Here is a 15310-nt window from a genome sequence, read left to right as displayed (position 1 = left end):
TCCTTCTTACAATCTCATGAATCAGGGGATTCGAACTTTGCATCTCTGAATATCACCAACAAGAGACAATGAAGTTAAAGGACACAACACACACTTAATTTTCATTAGTTACTCCCTTTTATATAAGCCCATGTGCAATGTAAGATTCAAAATAATACTCCTCTTTAGATTCATTTTACTAAATAACAATTATAAGCATCAATCTTAGACATACTGCATAACCACATTCTCGTACTTCTGGCATGCTGTCTGGTGCATTATGAACAACTTCCCATATTCTTACTCAAATAAATACTATTGACATTCAATGATGCAATATAACTATGTAAATTCATAGCAAAATACATAAAAGAAAAAAGGAATGTCACAATAACCATCATTTGCACTTATCAAATTAATGCTTTGAAAAAATACCCCGGGAAAAATACATACACCTTAGTCACAGGCTGCATGTAGAGCTTGTTCCTCAAACATACAAGTATGCAACCAGTCATAAAGTAATTTTTTACAAAATAAAAGTCTGTAAAATAATTTATAAGAATGGAAAACAAAGTATAAAAAGCCACTTTTTTACACATGTATTTGAATACAAATAACAGGACATATACAAGTATGTTGGCAAAATTGACATACTAATAAGGATACATTTTACTTTATGAGATGATAAGTCAGAAATCTTTCTGTCTACACTAACAGAATTATTGGCAATTACCACATTTAGCTTAAGAAAATAAATATCTCAGTGAAGAAAAATTCCCCATTAATATTAGAGATTTAAAAGTGAGTTGGGACAAGTGAACATAGTAATGAAAATATATAGTAATGCACGAGTAATCACAATGAGGAAGTGTTATAACTCCTTTGCTCAGACAATTGTATACATCATAGCAATGTCCATACATATTTATATTCTATCAAATTTGAATAATAAATTCTGCAAAATATACATCTTTTTACAATCTGACAAATAAACACATTACAATCTACCATGCAGAATAAAGCAATCATGCCTCTGTAATCTTTAGGGTTATTTTTAGTTCCTAATGTTCTTAAAACTTTGATAGTTCCATTCATATATGTAGGTGAATATGAAATAACAAATATATATCACAAGGAAAAGGGTTATGTTTGTAATGCACCATAAATAGACAATGTAATATTTTAAATGAGAATTTCAATGAAAGACCAGCTGAAATCCATTAATTATAACATTGATGAGGAATTTTTTTTTTTTTTTCATTCTATATATCAATGATTTAACCATGTTGTTTTAACATATGTCACTTCTATTTGAGGCCTCACTGCCCATGTGGGCACATTCTTTTTATGCAGTCAATCTCATATGCCCTCAGAAGAGTATATCCCTGCCACTGAGGGTGCGTTCATAATCAAATAATGCCTGTTGCGGCGATGCAAGAATGAACCAATTTACGCTATCTGGCCCCTCAAGAGAAAGATAAAGAGGTAATGATGAAGAAAGATAGATGATTGGTGGAATGAAGGAAGGAAGGTAGGAAAAGGAAAGTGGTGAAGTATGAACCAATTTATGGGATCTTAGTGGTCCCTTATTACAAGAGAGGTAAAGAGATGATGCGTGTGAGTAAAACAGTGGATATTTTATTGCTACCGAGCCCCGCATTATTTTAGGTGGAGCTTAAATGCAAAGAAGGTCAAAAATGACATTTGTACATGTACAAACAGTGCTGAAAGGAAATAAGTAGAAAGAGAACAGGGGATAAAATAGCAGATTGGTTTAGTAAAAAATACAACCAAAAAAAAAATTAAAAAGATACAATGATTTGAACAAGCATTAGAACAAACAAAACACAAATGGCATCATACAATCAATATTCATTCAGGGACAAACATACAGAAATATTTGAAAAGGGAATGTGTAAGAGAGCAAAACCTTTAAATACATGATTATTATAAGATGGACAGAATTAATCAAGCTCTGTCCAAAGTTAAAACTAGGTCCATGCTGCAACATACCTGGGATATGTAAAAGATGATAACAATACTTCAAGAAATAACCTTGTGTTTTTATTTCTATGACATAAATATATAAACAATAACTTGTCCATCCCTTGGCTAAATAATTATAGGAACTGAATGACCCACATTTAAATTACTGTTTCATGAGATCAGAAGAAAGCCATTATTTGGATGACTTCCAATTTCCTCTGGGTGGGCTTCATTTCCAGTGCCAAGATTGCTATAGACATCTACCTAACAATTAGAAGATAATTGCACTGTAGCGTGGTCTACTGGGTGCCCCAGGAAAGGGTAGACAAAAAGTATATTGCACCGTATTTCCAGTTAAAACCAGACAACCTATGTTATCCTACTACATGTATTCTCAAAATATGTCCAATGGCTAATTGAAACCAATGAAGTATGTTATTTCACTGACTTTGTAAAAGGAATACATAGGGGGTGTGTCATAAAGCTATTTCATTTGTAAGTAATACATGACTTTAAAAAAATCTGGAACATGTAGGCTAAAACAACATTCTCAAGCCATATAATTTCCACCAACTAAAATTGAAAGTATGGCCTTTATAGATTGAAGTTCTTATTGGCAACTACCACTTCAATGCAATTAAGTTCAATTCTATTAAGTCAAAATTTGTTTGATGATGGTTGAAGGAAGTTCCATTCTCCTATGGGGGGAGGGGGGGGGTTATCTCAGACAGATAGCAATTTTCACTCACGCAAAACCGTATGATTTCCAGTCCTGATCATTTTGGCAATTTTGATGAAAAAGGTTATAATTGTCTGCAGGAAAACAGCCTACTAACCAATTGGATGAATATCTGATGTAAACTGGGTCCCAAAAGAAACTGATCAAACTTTACAAAGGCACTGCACAAATTCCACTCAGTCAAAATGAACAACATTTTTACACAGGCTAGCTTCAATAATCTTTACTAAGCACACTCCATATCAAGAGATTGGTTTAATCACAGAGAGGCTATAGCTGCTCACATCATTTGGTTTCAAAATCTAAAGTCACATTACACCAAAAGAAAGAAAAATTAAAAGGGATTAAACAAACTTCCCAGTTTTTCACAAATGCCCTTCACAATGATTGACTTGATCACAAAGAAGCAACATGAAGTTAACATTTTTTTTTTAATGACTAGAACAATCACACCGCCACAGATCCCCAGGGGAATATCCTGGTAGGCAGAGGACATAGAGATGTATACTAATATATCTCTATGGCAGAGGATAATCTTAACACGGTGTTATCTGTGTGTGGCTGAGTGAGATACACACAAACACGCACCATGTTCGGATAATCCCCCGCTTACCAGGACATCCCCAGGGAGGTTTGTGTGTAATTGTGTAATTGGTCCAGTCATTTAAAATTTTTATATTAATTTCCTGTAGATTCTTTGTGATTGAGCCAGTCATTAAACATACCCGTGAAGGACGTTTGTAATAAACTGTGAAGTTTGTTTAATCCAATCTCATTTTCACTAATCCTTCTTTTGAAATTTTGTGGGTTTGACCCAAGGGGGGGGGGGGCCAGTCTGTACACACGCGTGACCAAAAAAAATGGGTTTAAAGGGGTGTTTTTTTCAGTTTTGGACGCAGTCCGCGCATGGACTCGTTAAGGGTATAAAAACACAATTTTTCAAGAAAAAGGGTGGTTTTGAAAGACTGGTCAGTGGTCAATCGCGGGGTCAAACGTATTTAGGGTATGTGTTTTCCCCCAAAAGCTTTTTTTTTAAAGACTAGCCAAACGTGTTTAGGGTATGTTTTTTTTCCCAAATGCTTTTTTGTTTAAGACTAGCCAAACGTGTTTAGGGTATGTTTTTTTCCAAAGCTTTTTCCCCAAAGGTCATATTTTGGCGACAACTTGTTTAGGGGCCAAAATGTGTAAATAAAGCACGCGAAAAACTTGTGAAGGGGGTTATTTTGCACACAGAGAAAAACTTGTTTAGGGGGTGTTTGGAAAGTACTTGGTCACGCGTGTGTGTGTAGAGCAATATATTTGACTGGCTTTGGATTCTGAAACCAATTGATATGAGGGGCTTTAGCCTCTCTGTGATTGAACCAATTGTACAAAGATTATTGAAGCTATCGCCTGTGTAAAAATATTGTTCATTTTGACTGAGTGGAATTTATGCAGTGCCCTGGTAAAGTTTGATCAGTTTCTTTTGGAGCCCAGTTTAGTATGATTGAGAGCAGTTATCAATATGAGATAGTCAATACAACAAGGATGTCTGGGTCAGGGGAGGGGCTGAGGGTGGTCAGCTCCTCCCACTCAATACATATGGTGATTGTACAAATTAAGTGTGCATGTTATTCTGATTTTTAGAATCAATGGTTATATGTCTGCTGAGAGGATTAAGGCTTCAACTCTGCGTCAAATTATGAATGTTTCATGCCCTTCTCATCCTGATCATTATTACATCATTAATATGTCACGGTATAGCATTCACTTTTTAAAAAGCATATTTTTCATTGTATTATGTCAAGACTGCCATCCTATTATAGCTTCTAGGAACTGTGTCCTTAACATACTGCAAGAAGTACACATACATAATAAAGAAAGAAAGTCAGAAATTCCTATCATTCTGATTCTCAAAGAGTTGACTGTAAAACAGACTAAACCCACTCCTTGCCCTTAACCTAAAGGACAATGAACAAATAAATAAGAACAATGGACATAACATTACAAATGTCAATTACGAATATAAAAGGGAGATCAATATGGATTTCCATCTTCAAAAAAAAAAAGTTCATTATCATTTTCTTTTTTATGGGGAAGGAGAGGTGGATTTCTTTTTCAAATCCTTGATATCAGTTCGATAGATTATGCAGTTTGGAGGAAATAACAAAAGAAAAACATATATTGCAATGCATGTTATTGGGAATATCTAATTGCATGAGATAAAGCAGAACATCAAAATAATTGGAAAGCAATATATTTTGATTGTAATAAAGACAGACAGTTCCAAACCAAATAACACACAATCCGTTTTACAAGACAGTATGAAAATAGCTTTCTCCCAAGAAATGAAATCTAATATTTGACAAGACTAGTATACCTACATGTATAAACATTGTAAATGATATTTTTTTTATTGGCATGGCAAAAAAAAACACATCATACATTTATGTACGAGCTAATAAAATGTGTGAATAACTTTGCATAAACTTGATATATCTTGTAAATTGTACATTCTAAAACAAGCCGAAGTAAAAAAAAAAATGAGTTGCTGATAAAATATAATTGTTTCACAGAAAAGAGACAAGAGCACACAACAAGCTATTACTTAAAAAGAAAAAAAAGTTCGTTTGAACTTGTCTATGAATTACTGTTACATGAGTATTACTGTAAGAAAATAGATAAAATCATCTTTGATGCAAAAAGTATGTAATGTACATCATATACCTATTTATGAATATTTTACTTTGCTTGATGCAATGTTTTGTAAAAGTTTATCTGCACAGCTCCACATCCCTTTGCAAAGTGTTGTTACTTTATTAAAAATTATGTTAAGTCATATCATTTAATGTTAATATGATATAATTGGGATGTTTCAATATTGTAAAAGACAGGATAAAATAAACAGATTAGGCTACATCAAACAACTTTGGACCTTACACTGATTTTCAAATCTACTGAAAATGTCCAAATATGTTTTCTATCGATAAAAAAAAGAATGAAACAAAATATAACTTTTATAAATTTAAGGCAGGCTTGCATGTGCATTGAATGTAACTTGCAGGCCTATATATACATGTATCACTAAAACAAAACACATGGACAAGACACTTTTAAAGAATTTGCTTACCTTTCATATTATGGAAATAATCTCAAACTTTAAGTTACTTCATCAAAATTTCAGGAGTTGACTTGATCAAGGAATTTGGCATATTCCAACATATATATTATTTGTTAGGGATTATGTTTAAATCCAATCATAATGGTGTATGCTTGCACATCTATCTCATTAAACAGCTCTGGAACATTAAACTATTAAAAAACCAATTAACAAAAAAACTATTTACTCACAATATGACAAACAAGATGAGTTGTTCACATGAGTAAATATATCAATATTATAACTTTCCCAGCTCAACTTATATCACCTTCGAAGCCATCAGTATGAATCATAATATACATTCAAGTTTTTATTCAGAAATAGCATATACACCACAGAAGCAATGCATGTACATGAGCAAGACTTATTTTATAATTAATAGTCTGAGATATGTATTTTACTATTTACATCATATTGTATGTACAAGATATATTATAATTTAACTATTGACTGCAACATATATAGTTCCAATTCAAGGCATTTCTCCAAAATAATTCCCATTTTCATCTCTTAATCTGCACGGAAGCCACTCTTTGCTATCATACACATTCTGCTTTCACTTGATACACTCTTAATTAGTAATCTATCAAGATTGTAATTAGGCACAAATCCAGATTGCTTAATTGATTTGTAATCTTAATTTTGGATTTATCCCTATTTAAAATCCATAAAGTCAATAGTGTATCACTTTTCTAACATACTTAATCAACTGTCTATTATCATTTCTCATATCTCCTACGCCTTTATATTATACACATAGATGCTAACTAGCCGATATTTGTAGACTGAAATCCTTTCCATTTTTAAACACATAATGGCATGTATCATAGTGATTCAAACCCAAACTTCAATTTAAAAACAAAACAAAAGAATTTGAAGAAAAGTTTTGTAGGCCCATAGTCTGAAGTCCAGTTTAGCCAATGCCATAGTAAATACTAAAATTATAGGAAGCTGAAGTATTTTATTATTCTTATGCTTACAGTGTTCTTTTCCTGTTAGTTTTATGGTGAAAAATAACCCATTTTAGTAATCATCATCATCATCAAATTTTCTAACTGGCTATTTAAAATCAATTGACCGAACACACAACCTGTATGGACACAGGTCTTGTAACAAAAGGCTTAGTGATTGATTCTAAAATTGATTTCATGATTGATTGTACATTGTGGTCAATGTAATTAATCATGAAAATAATGGTTCTGCGATAGATTGCTAAACTTTGTTTTACAGGGCCAACAAAAGCCGCTAAAAGAAAACAGCCATGAAAACTGTTCAGCTACTTAAGAATAACAAAATACTGTAACAATCAAAACATTACTGGTACATTAATATATTGATAGCACTTGTTTGGGGGTGAGGCTTGCTTGAGAAAGAAGCAGTTTTTTTTTTGCAATTGTGTGTCAAATATACATTTATCAATATCCAAAGTCAATCAACATACAATTATAGAATATTCCATTCATGTAAAATGTCACACAGATATCTTTCTCAATTTGAATGTGTCAAATCACCTAGTTTGAAAAAATATTATTTTCCTTCCACTGAGTTATACTGACTTTATACAATGTATGATATTTGGCAATAAATAGGATAATTTTGAACAATTAATGATCAAAACATCACCACAAACCTGTAACATAGAGATATGATCAATGACAATTAATTGTAGCTTTTTACCATGATTTGAAATATAGTTACAATTGATCAAATATCATATATGTAACAGAGTCCAGAATTGTAGCAATACTCACATTCTTGGTTTACCTATCCTACATGCTAAATGATATTTGTTTCACTTCCTGAACATAAAGTTCATTCAACCTCTACTTGTCAAGCACACTCTACTTGTGTCAACACTACGTGATGTTAGATAATGAAAATATTATATCTAGTATATACCTGCATGACCATAATCATGTATTAAGCCATACTTTTAATTTTAGCTAAATGAATTCTTTATCTCTTCAGGCCTGATTTCATAAATTGTTATTTGTCAACGCAATATGGTGATTGGATGTACATATCAACCCAAAATATCAGATTGCCATTTACTGAGCTGTTCTGGTGTATATTTTAGACTGAAACATATAATGATGCATTTGAAGCTTAATGGGGTTATTTAAACAATACACTCTGTAATGATGAGCAGAACATTTTTAAAGGAGTAAACTAAGAAAAAAAAATGACTTCAGGGTATATAAAAAAAACATGTGGAGAAAAAGGGGGGTATTTTCATCCATTTTTAATAACCAATGTGAATAATAAAATACTCTGAGATCACTCTAATTTCTAATGAAAATAAACATTTTCACCCAAATTGTTTCTCTGCTAAAAAGCAATCCTTGAATAGTTTTAGTCAATATCTTATGATGTTGCGCTAATGCTTTTACATTTAGACCCTGCTGCATTAGAGGTTGGTTTTAAAATGAACCAATATCTCTGAGAAATTAATTTCTGATTAAATTTTGTCATCAAGGTGATCGAATGGGAGAAAAACAAAATAATAACATATATTCTTATCAATGACAAAAATTGTTCACACTTGTGTAGAATGGAGAAAGAGCTGGCTTGCAATTTGTCTTGCAGATGCACGTGAATTTTTTTAGTTTTCAGCGAGATCTGACAAATTTCTTGATGAGCATTGTACTCTGACCTTGTGAGAAGTCTATTTGAATATCTACCAACATAGCATCTAGGCCTATAACATGAGCCAGAATTGTACTCACTCTTTGAACAATATAACATTTATGTACTTTTTAGCTGATGAAGTCTTATTTGTAAGAATCAATGAGAGTGACCTTGGAGTTTTCATGACAATCTCACAGCATTTCACTTTATTCTATCATATCTTCTATTCAGGTGTAGAATGACATTTTGTATGCATCAAACTAGGAGATAAACCCTTCTGTGGCTCACTTTAGAGCTAGAAAAATGTCAAGACACACAAGTTACTATATGCATTAACATATCTCTGTCTCTAACCTGATGGTACCATCTGCTTGGTGCGAGATGGACATCAACCATGCTCAAGTAGATAAAGAAAAACTTTATTGCAACCCCAAGTTATGTGGACTCACAAAGTAAAAGCATTACTGTCTTTCTGGTCCTACAGCAGATGAAATTCTGCTTGCTCCATCTGCTTGACTATATCAAGCATTACCTACATTATTCCTCATAGTTTAAAACTGAAGTAAAGACTAGCATGCACACCCATTCCTGTGCTCGCCTGCCTCGTCTAACTCCATTGGGATGCCCTGCCCGTTGCCATGAGTCATGACCGCACCTGGAAACTGGCTCTTGTCGACGCTTCGCTCCATTCTTAGCATCACGTTATCCAGCAGGCATTCAATCGCCTTGGTAATGTTGTTTCCACTTTTAGCACTTGTTTCAAAGTAGGGTAATCTAAGAAAGAATTGAAAGACAAATAGAGATGCAAAATGAATATCATCTGATTAACAAGAAATAATCAAATACAATTCTTTATTAAAAAAATGAATAAAATGTAAAGTTTGGAGCTAAATACCTATGTAAAATAGTATTAATAGGGATCTCGGTGGTGTGCGAAACCAACTAAGGATGCAAATCTTGAGTTAGTACATTCTTATATTTATGAAAAAGAAAACTGTCATTGGACCGTTATCAAATGCATTTTCTTATATCCCATTTCAGGCACATTTTGTCTTCCAAAGAGTCATGACTGAATCATTCTATTTATTAAGTTTTATCTCAATTTGACTTTTATATTCATAAAAATCAAGTCTTTATAGGATGGAGCCCAAGGTTTCAGAGTATAAAGAGCACGGATGTAGCATTACAGTTGAAACAACAGAGTTCAGGGAGCCAAGGCTATTTGTTTTCTAGAGCTTCTTTATTCATGCCTCATTAAAACAAGCTTTGTATGAATTAGAGAATATTATTAGATGATAATGTGATCAGTGGGGCTAGGCAAATCACAATCTCTAGGGGATAAGAGTTACACCGACCTTGGCATTTGGTACAATGAAACCAAGCATTGTGTTTTGGAAGACTTCAGGGGTAGAGAAAATGGAAGAATTAATAATCAATTATTCAAGGTTTTTCCTTTTCTTCAACTTCATTTTTTTTCAACATCATTTTAGTTGCTCTTCTTTTCCATGAACTTATTCCTGCACTACCAGTCTAATAAAAGAAAGGAAAATAGACCAGGTGGAGTCAGGGTGTTGACTGTGGCATTATTCATATTGCGACCAAGAGGTCGATCATTGCAATGCATATATTGTGGTCACATACTTGCAAACAAATTATATCGATATTAATTATACTGTGTTATGTTGCACACCATGTCAAAACTATTCTGGACTCAAACATATGACCATGGCAACAGGGCTAATCAATCAAAATCAAGGTTTACAATGGAAGTGACCGTAATGGCAAGTTACCACATACTCCAAACTTGTATTCTAACATTCTTTCCTGTCCCCATTTCCATAGAATTTAAAAATTTAAGCATTTTTATAACTACAATCATAAGTTGTTTTACAACTTTTAGTGTGGCTTAATAAATCTATCTTTATAAAGCATTTAATGTTTGTTTAAAAGATAATGGGCTACATATTACTACACCTCCTGGGTATGTAATCTGACCAGAGGGTGATTTCAAAGCTTGGTGTAATTACCTTTTAATATTGGTGTTAGGCTGATTTTTTTTTCCATCAGCACAGAACAAAAACTTAAAATAAAGCTGGTCCCGAGACATATCTCACCGAGTGTTAGTCAAATAAGATCGTTTTCATAAACTCACATTAGATATTGGAGCTAGAGAATATAATAAGAATCATCTGGTCTAACAACAAAACCATAATGGTACACCAAACTTCAGTTCACCCAAAATTAGGGATTTAAGTACAACTTAAGTCACACTTAGTACAACAGACACCATGCAGCTTGCCAGCATACCATCTGAAAAAAGCTGCATCTTCTTACATATCCAAAGATTTTATTCAAGCACAAACACAGTATAAATGCGTTTAAAATTTTAAACAATGCTGTTTACTATTATGAACCTTACAATAGTTGTTAAACAATTTAAATAACCATAATTAATTTATTGAGAATTAAATATTACAAAATTAAACTTTGGTGCTTAAAATTTTAAACACTTGTTAAAACTGCTTAAACAACTACAACTAAACAAGGTAAAAATAGTACAGGCTCTGTCACATCGTTCCGTGCAAGAATTGCGGGTGAGTTGCAGGCAATCACCTGCAACTCACCCGCAGCAAAGCTTTGAGCATGTTCAAAACTTTCTGCGTGCAAATCAGACTTGCATGCGCTTCTGCGGGCAACAGCATGTGAGATGCGTGCGAGATACTGTCAATGCGGGCAACTTGTGGGTAGCAAAAATTGTCACCCGCAAGTCACACAAGGCTTGCACGGAACGATGTGACAGGCCTTAAACAACATTGCATAAAAATTTTAAACAGCGTTTTAAGAGTCTGAAAGACCAATCAATAAAATGTGAGTAGGGGAGACCGGGGTTAGTTGGAACATTTTTGACAAAAATGGCTGTAAAATCCAAATAGATTTTATTCGAGAAACAATCAATATATCAGCTTGAAGCATATATCTCAGGGCTTCAAATGTACCCCATAAAATTTTTAACTCTATTATGGTTACTGAAAAAAATCCACCTTGAACAAGACTATCGCAAACGTTCCAACTTACCCCCATATCGGGGTAAGTTGGAACATGGTATGGGGTAAGTTGGAACACTGCATGGTCAATTAAGAATTATACTAAAACTACATGTACTTAAAACTGTAATATTACATGGTTTTAGCCTATTTGCTTTATCTTATTCAAGTTCAAAATATTAAAGTGTGGATTCGTTGAACTTTATGTAAGAATTATACTAAAACTACTTAAAACTGTAATATTACATGGTTTTAGCCTATTTGCTTTATCTTATTCAAGTTCAAAATATTAAAGTGTGGATTCGTTTGAACTTTATGTTTTCTATTATACAGCCACTCACGCAAGCAGACTGTGTAGTAGAATTCCGCATATTTGGGTGCGTTTGAGTTTACGTGCAATTAAGTGTACTATCAGCAATTTCATATACTTCTGCATCAAATTTATAAGACAAAAATTGATTGTTTTTATTTTTTTTCATACTTAATTATGCAAATAAGCATATACAATTTTCCAGAAATTTTTTTTTTTTGTATGTTTTTGCCTTTAACTCTATTTATTAAGCTAGTAGAATTTTTGGTGAGAGTATCAATTTTCATATTTATAACAAATATCCACCAAAAAATGCAAAAAATATAATTTCTTATGTATTTTTTGTTTTTTTTAACTTTGTTTTTTCCGATGGACTTTGTCAGGAGTCTTTTGCGATCATAAATAGCATAAAATGAATCTATTTGAACCAGCAAAAGTAAAAAAATAATCATACATTTATGACTTTTGGTTGAAAAACACAATTTGCATTGACCTTGTACATAGAATCACCTTTTTGAACAATTTTGGGTCCGAACATGCACATTCAATTTGTTGCGTAATTTTGAAACCGCGCACACAGGCATCACAAATTTGGTCTCAAATGATGCGCAAGACTTGAAAGTAAAAAGTCAGCTAGCAGTGTAGTAAAAAAAATTTGTGCGACGGCGTAGTGACTAAATTTCTTGAGGGGGGCTCAAATTGACCCCCCCCCTTTTGATAAGGGTTAACATTGCATTAGGTGCCTACAATAGGCCTTAAATGCACACTCAGACCTAACTGATAAACAAAACAAGCATGGTATACAATACATGTTCAGAAGAGTGTGAAATACTTTGTTTTTTTTTTCTCATATCCAATATTTTCATTCATAATTATGTTTGGGGTAAGTTGGAACATGTTCCAACTAGCCCCTTCAATTTTGTTCCAACTAACCCCGGAGGCTCATTTGACGTTTATAAGCTTACAGCACAAAAAAGGGACTTCACCATGGCATATTAATAACCTCATTTTGTAGCTTGGTTTAAGTGTCTATTATACCCCTAAACTGGCCAACTTGAGCTGTAAACTTCTCTAAAATTAAAACATTTCTGAACGAGAAAAAATTTACTCAGAAGGTCAAAAAACAAAAATTTGTTTCTAACTTCACCAGGCTTGTTGCACATGTGTTGTCTGTAATATGGTGGATGGCCGTTGATAATGACAATAACTTGAGGGCAGTATTGCAGAAATTTATTTAAAGACGTTAAAGAAAATTACAATGTTTCAACTTACCCCATGTTCCAACTAACCCCGGTCTCCCCTACTCCTAGTTTTGGCTTTAATGCTAAGTTGCTAACTGATACTCTATTAGTTTCAGAATTGTACACGCTTATACCCTGTCATCAGTGAATTATTCAGATATTCAATCACATGACTTTTCTAGCTTCTAGGCTAATAGATGCAAAAGCGGTAAAAGTGCAAACAATACAGTAACTTGCCACTTAACTGCACTTCCTTCCTGCTGTATATGTCAACTACTGTAGACATTGAATGTAGTGCTTAAAGGACAAGTCCACCCCAACAAAAAGTTGATTTGAAAAAAGGGAGAAAAATCCAACAAACAAAACACTGAAAATTTCATCAAAATCGGATGTGAAATAAGAAAGTTATGACGTTTTAAAGTTTTGCTTAATTTCACAAAACAGTTATATGCACATGAGTCCTGGTCGGTATGCAAATGAGGAGACTGATGATGTCACCCACTATTTCTTTTGTATCTTATTATATGAAATATGAATATTCTAATTTTCTCCTCCTTGTCAAGTGAAACAAACTTTTATTTCTCCCTGAACATGTGGAATTACCATTATTTTAACAGTTAATGGTTAAGTTATGTTGGTCCTTATTGTCAAATCTGTAAAAATTGAAATATTGTATTATTCAAACAATAAAAAACAAAAGAAATAGTGAGTGATGGACATCATCGACTCTCTCATTTGCATATCGCTGAGTTGTGCATTTAACTGTTTTGTGAAAAATAAGCGAAACTTAAAAATGTCATAACTTTCTTATTTTACATCCAATTTCAATGAAATTTGCAGCATTATGTTTGTTTGATTTTTCTATATCGATTTAAATCAACAATTTTCTGGGGTGGACTTGACCTTTAACAGCAAATGTAGTCTGCATATAATCTCCAATTGCAGCACTTTTTACAGTTAATCTGCAATTATTTTCTCAGGATAATTTGTATTTGCACCCATTTGTTTTGAAATCTACCTAAGATTTGCATTGTCTCCCCTCTTTTTCAGCCTTCTGTTATATTCATAATTACTTCATATCCCTTCATAATTTTTCTTTTCTTCATTTTCTCTATCAACATGTACTATTCCCTCTAGACCTCCTAGGCATGTCAAACTGGTTTTTCCAACTCTGACTCCCTGATAAGGGTTAGTCAAATGTCTATTTGCTCCCCCCACTAAAATCAATATAGTTTATTACATCACATTAGGTAGGCAATCAGAGCTCGGTTCATGGCTGTAATGAAGAAGTTCTCTTCAACAAATAACCCTGTAGGTCAATTAACAGAAACTCAATAAGTTTCTCATCTTAAAGGTTAAGTGATTATAGTCATCTAAAAAGAAACCTAACTTGCACTTTGCAGTAAACAAATAGCTTGTGTGGAAAGCTGTTAAGTTGGAAAGAAAAACAATTCACCCCAATGGAATCTTCAACATCATCAAAAACATCCTCAAAGACATAAGGTTAATATATGTTTTTAAATTTATTTCATATCCTAGCTACAGCTTATATTGAATAAGAATATGTTTTCTAATTTGTTAATGACCTATTTTCTTACTAACTGTAAATGTATTTTGAAAATATTATAGAAGAAAATGGGATTTGAAATAAATTAAAAGTTGAATATAATTATATTAGCTCCCAACAAAAAGAAATTATATTTTGCGATTTTCAATATTGTTTTCCCAATATTCATTGATATATCTGTTCAAAGAAATAATTGACTTCATTCATTTATTGATTATTTGAATACATGTATAATGATATCAAATTCACATGGTAATTGTCAATATGTAGGCTATTCTGAAATCATTCCACAAATAACAAAAATCATTCACATATTGGATGTAGAAAGTCTTAGCAACCTCCATCGACATCATTGTATATATACACAGGAATCTTACATGCTTTAAGCATTCCTTTAAATTCAGCAATGGGAGTTGCAAATTGCTAAATCAACGGGAAAGGGAGAGAAAGGCGCCAACCAAAAACATGTTAATACAACAGACGTGAGGTCAATAAATGCTCGTTTAAATTTAGCAGCATGATGTTGTCAAAATGATGATGGGGGGATCTGCTATGCGTACTGGTAATATTTTCTTTCCAGCAAAAATTCTGTACCCTTGAGCATATAGTTCCTTTCTTTCCTCTGAATACTTTTTGCTATCTTCTATTTCTATTCTCTTTCTCTTCCTATTTCAATC

At 32.9% G+C, this 15310-nt stretch overlaps 1 protein-coding gene across 1 annotated transcript in view; it reads right to left on the bottom strand.

Moving 5' to 3' along the window:
* Window positions 1–5723: 5723 nt before the first annotated feature.
* Window positions 5724–15310, bottom strand: part of LOC129255544 (ras-related protein Rab-27A-like) — a 78120-nt gene continuing 68533 nt past the window's right edge. The window contains exon 4 of the mRNA XM_054893892.2: window positions 5724–9245. Coding sequence (XP_054749867.1) covers window positions 9041–9245 — 205 coding nt within the window. The 3' untranslated portion in view covers window positions 5724–9040. The remainder of the gene's footprint in view (window positions 9246–15310) is intronic.

Source organism: Lytechinus pictus, chromosome 3, assembly GCF_037042905.1.
Source record: "Lytechinus pictus isolate F3 Inbred chromosome 3, Lp3.0, whole genome shotgun sequence".
Lineage (NCBI taxonomy): Eukaryota > Metazoa > Echinodermata > Echinoidea > Temnopleuroida > Toxopneustidae > Lytechinus > Lytechinus pictus.
Note: the sequence above shows the minus strand (reverse complement) of the source record. Positions and strands in the feature narration are given on the sequence as shown.